This window comes from Chrysochloris asiatica, unplaced genomic scaffold (genome assembly GCF_000296735.1).
Source record: "Chrysochloris asiatica unplaced genomic scaffold, ChrAsi1.0 scaffold00038, whole genome shotgun sequence".
Lineage (NCBI taxonomy): Eukaryota > Metazoa > Chordata > Mammalia > Afrosoricida > Chrysochloridae > Chrysochloris > Chrysochloris asiatica.
The window spans coordinates 11,816,366-11,825,605 of NW_006408556.1; the positions used below are offsets into that span (position 1 = coordinate 11,816,366).

At 40.7% G+C, this 9,240-nt stretch overlaps 1 protein-coding gene across 1 annotated transcript in view; it reads right to left on the bottom strand.

The window, feature by feature from the left end:
• Positions 1-9,240, bottom strand: part of OARD1 (O-acyl-ADP-ribose deacylase 1) — a 16,831-nt gene continuing 7,591 nt past the window's right edge. Inside the window, exons 5-6 of the mRNA XM_006860438.1 lie at positions 1,566-1,678; positions 1-103 (exon numbers count right to left, since the gene is read on the bottom strand). Of these exons, the coding sequence (XP_006860500.1) occupies positions 1-103; positions 1,566-1,678 (216 nt within the window). The remainder of the gene's footprint in view (positions 104-1,565; positions 1,679-9,240) is intronic.

Genomic DNA, 9,240 nt, shown 5'->3' on the forward strand with positions numbered 1-9,240 from the left:
TCAGAGTGTGTACACAGTAATTTTGATGTCTGTTGCCTCAAATACCTCCTCAATCATTGTTGATACATTCTCCCACTGCAAACGATCAAGACCACATCCAATCCTGAAAAAGAGCATACATTTCTATTAGTTGTAATGAAATGATCTAGGAAATTATTCCTCTCCCCTTCCTTTAGGCTGTATGCATCCAGAGCGTAAGATGTGGTTTCTGCTTTTGCACCTTTAGGCAGCCTTGGTGGGAATTTAAAAACCAATTCCTGTGAGTCATCCAAAGGCCATTTCTGTTACATGCCACTGAGTCAGTTCCAACCCACAGTGACCTTGTGTAGGGTTTTCCAATGAGCTGCTGGTGAGCTTGAACCTCCAACCATGCTGTTCATGCCAGCTTTGTAGTCCAGCATATTAATCCACACCACCACACCAGGGCTCCTGTTGTCTAAAAGCTATCCTTTTGCCTAGTGGAGTACTACACTTCCCAATTATTTCATGCCGCCTTCTGACAGACTCATCATCCCTCTATGCCTACTCATGAACACTAGTGTGGATGGAAAAGAGAAGGCTGACATTTAAAAATTACACTTAGGGTAATGGAAAATAAAAAAAGAGGGACAAAGGATAGTAACTCTGCAAGAAGTCACAATGGCATGTGGGGCAATACCAAGCAGGGGGGTAGGCAATGCGGGAGTCAGGTCTTAGCAACATCCTGACAAGGGGCTTTTATCAGTTCACAACATTCTACCACCTGGAAACAAAGGGCTTAAAACTGCCAACTTCATATGGTAACATGCTAAGTAGATCCCCAAAGAACTAATTTTTTTTACAGTTTACAATGCACAGGCCATGACTACATTTAAAAGACTAGTGCAAGGTAAGGGATACTATAACGTTCCTAAGTAACTTGGGACTTGGGAGAAATCTGCATACATGGTCAGTTTGGAATGAAAACAACGAGTAACAGGAAAAGAAGACGTGACCCCAAACCTGTTTCTTGAAAAGGAAGCAGTTTACTGGATCCCCAATTTCATTCCCTAAAATTCCCAACAGCTAGGGTCCAAGAAATCCTATCAGAGATGACTCCTCTGGATATTACCCACACTGGCCACAAACAAGTTCACAGTTTAAAAGTGGGTAATTCACAACTTTCTTCATCCAGAATTAATAGCTTTAGGAACCCACAAGTGGCCCGAGATGAAAATCACAATTGCTTAGTTTCTACCACTCACTTGAGGAGAGGTCAAGCTTCAGCTAGAGGAGGCCTGCCATCCAACACACATTACTTACAGTGGTCCCTCCTGACCAAGTAGCACAGGCTGAGGAAGTTGTGTTTTAAGTTTATTACTCTGATTCATTCAACACAAGCTAGAAGACTGATATGCTACTGGCTAGTCAGCTGTTTCACCAGCTGATTTTACAAAGCTTGGAAATTTGTTCAGCTTAAGTCTATATTTAGGGTTAAATGAAGTCTTTAAGTCACCTGTCTTTGGGTGAGACAGTGACACCTAAACCCTTCTTCCCCTCCCCCACAGACCAGTCATATCTTCATTTAGGGCCCATGAGTTCCTTGCCTGGGCATGGAAAGGTCAGTGACTCCATTCTCCAGACAATGGGATTTCATGGCCTCCAAACTCTTCTGTAAGTTTTCATAAGTTGGCTTGTGTGAAGCCCTTTTCTTTGTAATCTGAGTACAGAGAAAATATTCAAACTTTCATTAGTCCAGAATGATAATCAAGGGAAAGCCATCAATATTCCCCCAACATCCTGATAATGATTTTCATGGTTAGTCTACAGCAGGAATGGCCAATGCCATACTGTCCCTTCCATACTGTCACCGGAAGTCCTCAGCGAAATCCTCTGTCCAATGTCCGAGAATATGTTCCTTCTCCTAGGAAATCTATGAGATTAATAGGCTGTGCTGGTGTCTCCTGTTTTTAAGCAAGGCAAACAAAAACTCTTTGTGCGACTTCCAAAGATAAGCATACCTCCAACAAAGAACCTATGCCACTTAAAAACTCCCTGTTACAAAAGCCTCTATTCACTTTAGAAACTGTGCTTGCTTCTCATTTGTCTAAAAGAGCAGGGAGAAACAGGTAGTGTCTCAAACATGCTCAGAACATTTGGAGTCACTAGAGGCTACCATGTCAACTTTGAGAACAGTATACAAAGTATAAGACATCTCTGCCACTCAGTGTGTTTGTTTACACTTTTTATAATTTCCATTTTGTCTTTATTCTTTTTTTAATGTTTTATTATGAATTATGTGATAGTTTACATGGGAGAACATTAGCTTTACATTCATTCTATCGTATATTGTTTCATGGCCATGGTTATAATCCCCTCCATGCATCATCAACTAACCAAAGGGTACAACCAACCAGAGGGTATACCCTGAAAGCCTGCCCCCTCCCCCCCACGGCATCAGCACACAGCCCCTCTCCCTCTCTGGGTCTAAAGTCCCCAGCCACTCCCATCTCTCCACGTCATTGTGTCTGCCGCCTCCTTCTCTGAAGTCACTGCTTCTCTGGGTAGGGTCCCGCTCTCCGCTCTTCTCCCTTGATGGTTGTCTTTATTAATTCTTGCTCAAAATTTTTTATTAGTTTCCCCCTTTTTCGGGTGTTTTTTTTAAAATTATGAACTGAGTGACAGTTTACAGGGGAGAAAATCGGATTCACATTGCAGTGATTACAATCTCCTCCAGGTATCATCATTCAACAGCATTTGCTTCCATTCCTTCTACTTTTTTGGGGGTGGTTGTGGTGGTTACGTGTCGTGGAGTTGATTCCAACTCATAGCAACCCTGTGCAGGGTTTCCGAGGCTGTAAATCTTTATGGGAGCAGAAAGCCTCATCTTTCTCCGAAAGAACAGCTCTGGTAGTTTCTAACTGCTGACCTTGCAGTTTGCAGCCCAATTCATAACCACTGTGTCACCAGAGTGGGGAGATGTAAACAAAAACACTCAGGAATATATAATTTAAATAAACAAAGGACACCTCCTTTGCAAGCCTTCCTCCTGACTGTCAGCACACAGCCTTTCTCTGTCCAAGAGTCTAGAGTCCTCAGCTGTTCTATTTCTCCAGGTCCTCATCTCTGCCTCTATCTCTGGTGTTGCTGCTTCTCTGGATAGGGTCCCACATTCTGCTTGTGCTCTTCTCCCTTGATGGTCCTAGGGTCCTCTGTTCCTGGACTATATGATTAACTATTCCCTACTTTATGCTACAAAACTTCTACCTTTACAATTGTGACAGTCACTTAGGTCACAACAATTACTCACTATTGAATCATAAGAATCTTACCTCTTTTCACCAGATCCGTCTAGACAAGATGAAAACTATTCAGTGGGGATTCTACCTTCCCCTGAACATTCTTAAACTAAACTCCCTCTTGCAAACTTGTAAGCCAGTCACTTTGTGCCTTTATAGCCTCCCCATTTTAGGTAGCAAATGTCTTAAGTTGCCCGACCCTATGTTTACACGTTTTATTGCGAATTGAATGAGATTTACAGAGCAAATCAATTTTACATTCACCAATTCATACACTTCATTTCATCTCACTGCAATCCCCTCAACTTAACATCATATCCTACTTCCTGTCTTTTTTGTTTCCATTCTTCCTTTTTCCCTGACCCTTCTGAATCCTGTGCTTATGTAGATGCTGTCCCTTGACCTTGAATGGTTCACCATTCTACAATGTGCGTGGCTCACTAGTGTTACTGTCCCCATCCCTATAAACTTCTATTACTTGTCTTAAAACTGAGCCACAGGAATGTTTGGTAATGACAACAATAAGGTTTCACAACCCTGCCCTGTACACTCCCCCTCACCCATGGGTATGTTTGCTCCCATGTTCCTCAACTGTTTGCTGTTCCTATCAGGGTTGTGAGTCACACAGCACCATTTCTAAAGAAAGTAGGGCATTTCTGGGGACAAAGACCATTTAGACAGTTGAAGGATGCCACATTTAGAGAAGGAGCTCTGGTAGCATAGTGGTTATGAGTTGGGCTGCAAACCACAAGGTCAGCAGTTCGAAACTACCTGCTGTTCCATGGGAAAAAGATGAGGCTTTCTGCTCCTGTAAAGATTTACAGCCTTGGAAACCCTACGCGGGGTCGCTATGAGTTGGAAAAGACTCCACAACACACAACCACAACCACATTCAAGCAGAGGACCAGAAGGAAGATATGGGCATTAGCTGGCATTGCATTTGGTAGGGAATGAACGAGAAAAACCCCTTTGGCCAATCTGTCTCTTGAGACAATGTTTCTATCTTGCTATGACTGAGTTCTGGTATGGTGTTGTAGGATAAGCACTTGACTTCAAACCACAGAGTCTGCAGTTCAAACCCATCAGCTGTTCCTCAGAAACCCTATAAAGGGTGGCTATGAGTTGGAACCAACTCTATGGTACTTAACAATAACAGTAAAAGTAGAGTTTGACTTAGAGATTGAGAAGGCATCCCTCACTTTTACACATGTCTAAAGTAGATGACCAGATTCCTGGTGTGGCACTGTAGGATCAGCACTGGACTGTGAACCAAAATGTCAGAAGTTCAAATCCACCAGCTTGCTCCTTGGAAACCCTACACAAGGTCACTGAGTCAGAAACTGATTTGACAGCACTTAACATCAACAAGGAGCTCTGGTAGCATAGTGGTTACAAATCGGGCTGCGAACCTTAAGGCCAGCAGTTCGAAACTACCAGCCACCTCACGGGAGAAAGATGAGACGTTCTGCTCCCGTAAAGATTTACAGCCTTGGAAACCCTGTACAGGGTCGCTATGGGTCGGAACCGACTCGACGGCACTTAACAACAACAACAACATTAACAACAAAGTGGATGGCCATGATTCATCTATCAGTTTGTTGTACTTGAGTAGCTTGAGTGTTGCCGAAAATTATGCTATTGGTATTTTAAATATTGGCAGGGTGACCCATAGTGGATAGGTTTCTGCTGAGTTTCCAGACTAAGACAGACTCAAAAGATCAAGAGATGGACTACTTCCAAATGTTTAGCTACTGAAAACCTTATGAATAACAGTGAAACACTGTCAGCACCAGAATATTGTCAGATAAAGTGCCAAAAGATATGCTCCTCAGGTAGGAAGGCACTCAAAATACAACTGGGGGTAGAGCTGTCTCCTTAAAGTAGAGTTGACTGTGATAACGCAAATGGAGTAAAGCTTTCAGGACCTGCATTTGCTGATGGGGCACAACTCAAAAAGATGAGGAACAGCTGCAAACATCCAATAATAATCAGGACATGGAATGTATGAAATATAAATCTACGAAAAATGGAAGTTGCAAAAATGAAATGGAATGCACAGGCATCAATATCCTAATTGTTGTTGTTGTTGTTGTTGTTAAGTGCCATAGAGTTAGCTGTGACTCACTGCAACCCTGTATCGGGTTTCTGAGGAGCAGCTGGTGGGTTTGAACTACCGACCTTGTGGTTCCAAGTCCAGTGTTGATGCTACAGTGCCACACTAGGAGTCCATCCTAGGCATCAGTGAGCTGAAATAGACTGGTACTAGCCATTTTGATTGTGACAACCACATGGTTTACTATGCCGGAAATGACAAATAAAAGAAGAATAGTGTCGCATTCATCATCAAAAAGAACATTTCAAGATCTAACTTGAAGTACAATGCTGTCTGTGATAGAATAATATCCATATGCCTACAAGGAAGACCAGTTAATAAAACTATTATTTAAATTTATGAACCAACCACTAAAGCCAGTGATGATGAAATTAAAGAATTCTACCTACTTCTTCAATCTGAAATGGATCAAAAAGCAAACAAGATGTATAGATAATTATTGGTAATTAGAATGCAAAAGTTGGAAACAAAGAGGAAGATTAGTAGTTGGAAAATATGACCTTGGTGATAGAAATGATGCTGGAGATAGCATGATAGAACTTTGTAAGACCAATGACTTCATACCAAATACCTTTTCTAAACAATATTAAAGACAACTATTCACATGGATCTCACCAGATGGGATACGGAGAAATCAAACTGACTACGTCTGTATAAAGATAAGGTGGAAAAGCTCCATATCATCAACCAAAACAAGGTCAGGACAGACTGTGGAACAGACCATTAATTGCTCATATTGCAAGTTCAGGCTGAAGCTCAAGAAAATTAAAACAAGTCCACAAGAGCCAAAATATGACCTTGAACATATCTCACCTAAATTTAGAGATCATTTGAAGAACAGTTTGATGCTTTAGCACTAATGACTTAAAATCAGAAGAGTTGTGGGATGACATCAAGATCATGAAGATACAGAAACTAATTTAAAAGTCATTAAGAAGGCAAGAAAGAAGGAAAAAGACCAAAATGGATGTCAGAAGAGACTCTGAAACTTTCTATCCAGTGTAGAGATGCTAAAGCAAATGAAGAAATGAGGAGGTAAAAGAGCCAAGCAGAAAATTTCAAAGGGCAGCTTGAAAAAACAAAGTCAAATATTATCATGAAATGTGCAGAAGATCTGGAAAAAACCAAAGGGAAGAACCAATTCGGCATTTCTCAAGTTGAAAGAACTAAGGGAAATTTCAAGCCTTGACCTGAAATACTAAAGGATTCTATTGGCAAAATATCGAATGATGCAGAAAGCATCAAAAGAAGATAGAAAAAATACACAGTCACTGTTCACACACAAAGTGTGGTGTTCAACTATTATTTCAATAAGTAGCATATATGATCATCAAGAACAGTAGTAATCATGAGAACACCCAAAGTTGCACATAGTACCCATTTGACCTAGCCTCAACAGCTTGATAATCAGAACTCGACTAGAGAAAGACAAAAAGGAAAAGAAAAAACAATTTTTGATAAAGGAAACTAGGGTAAATTGCTATAATTTGATGAACTTGACCTATACTCATGGAGGTAGTAACTCTAAATACCAACAGAAAGAGAAGGAGTCTTCACATCAAGTATGAATGCTATCCTCTCTGTACACAGGGTAGATTGTTGTTGTTGTGAAGTGCTGTCGAGTTGGTTCCTACCCATAGTGACCCTGCATAGGGTTCTCGAGGAGCAGCTGGTGAGCTTGAACTGCAACCTTGCAGTTTAAACGGCTTTGCAGTTTGGTGCATTAACCCACAGCACGACACTAGGACTCCACACACAGGGTAGATAGGGACAGGCAATTTAGACATTGGCTACCTAAAATGAGGTGGGTGATTAAGGCATGAAGTGACTGGCTTACAAAGTTTCAAGGGGGAGTTCAGTTTAATAGTGTGTTAGAGAAGAAAGAGTCCCCACTGAACAGTTTTCATCTTGTCTAGATGGGTCTCGTTAAGAGAGATGGGGATAAGATTCTTATGATTCAATAGTGAGTAATTGTTATCATGACTAATTGCGACTGTCACAATACTAAAGGTAGAAGTTTTTTAACAAAAATGGGGGAGTAGTTAATCTTCCAGTCCAGAAACAAAGGACCCTAGGACCATCAAGGGGGAAGAGCACAAGTGGAATGCAAGACCTTATCCAGAGAAGCAGCAAAACCAGAGATGGGGACAAGGAAAGAAGGAGCAGCTGAGGACTCTTAAGATTCGTAGGAAGAGAGGGACTAAGAGATGGTGGCCAGGAGGCAGACTTGCAGAATCTGCCCTTTGGTGGTGTAAATTATTATACATACCTGTGTGTTTTAAAAATAAATAAATAAAAAGAGCAAAAGTGAATAGAGACAAATACTGTTAACTGATGGTACATGGAAGGGCTTAGAATCATTGTAATGAAACTAGGTGTATTATTTGTTCAGTGTGAAACTGATGATCTGCCCTGTAAACTTTTCACTCAATCCACAATAAAAACCTTAAAATAGAAAAAAAAAAAAAAAAGAACTGATGATACTGAAGGAGTAAGTCCAAGGTGCATTGAAGGCATTGGCAAAGAACAAGGCTCTGGGAATTGATGGAATACAAATTCAATTCTTTAAACAAACTGATGCAGCACTGGAGGCACTCACTTGTCTATGCCAAGAAATTTCAAAGACAGCTATCTGACCAACTGATCAAGAGATTCATATTTGTGCTCACTGCAAAGAGGTGTGGCCCAATGGGATGTGAAATCATTGGATAATATCATTAATATCATACACAAGTAAAGTTTCGCTAAGGATAATCCAAAAATGTCTGCAAGAGTAGACTGATAGGGAACTGCCAGAGGTTCCAGCTGGATTCAGACGAGGACACGGGATGAGAGTTTATCACTGCTAAAGTCAGATCGATCTTGGCTGAAAGCAGAGAACACCTGTGCTTTATTGAGTATGCAAAGGCTTTTGACCATGTGGATCATGACAAGCTATGGACAACACTGTGGAAAAAGGGTATTCCAGAATACTTAATTGTGCTCATAAGGAACCTGTATCAGAGGCAGTCATTCAAACAGAACAAAAGGACACTAGTTTAAAATCAAGAAAGGTGTGTGCCAGGGTTGTATTCTTTCCCTATATTTATTCAATATGTATGCTGAGAAAATAATTCAAAAAACTGTATTATATGAACAAAAACATGGCATTAAGATTGGAGGAAGATTCATTAACAACCTGAGATATGCAGATGATACAACCTTGCTTGCTGAAAGCAAAGAGGATTTAAAATACTTACTGATGAAGATTAAAGGTCACAGTCTTTGGTATGGGTTGCACCTCAATGTAAAGAAAACAAAAATTCTCAACACTGGAGCAATAAATAACATCATGATAAATGGAGAAAAATTGATGTTGTCAAAGACTTCCTTTTGCTAGATCCACCACCAACAAAGAAGCAGCAGTTAAGAAATCAAATGACGTATTGTATTAGGCAAATGTACTGCACAAGACCTTCCTAAAGTGTTGAAGAGCAAAGATGTCAGTTTGACTAAGGTACACTTAACTGAAACCATAGTATTTTCAACAACCTGTATGACTGTGAAAGTTGGACAATCAATAAGGAAGACCAAAGAAAAATTGATGCATTTAGTTATAGTGTTGGAAAAGTATATTAAAGGTACAATGAACTGTCAGAAGAACAAATAAATCTATATTTTAAGAAGTAAAACCAGACTGCTCATTAGAAGCCAAGATGGCCAGACTTCATCTCTCATTGTTGTTGTTGTCAGGTGCCATCGAGTCGGAACCGATTCACAGCGACCCCATGCACAACAGAACGAAACAATGTCCGATCCTGGGCCAACCTCACTACTGCTGCCACACTTGACACCATCAATGATGCCACCTGGCTGATCCATCTCGTTGGG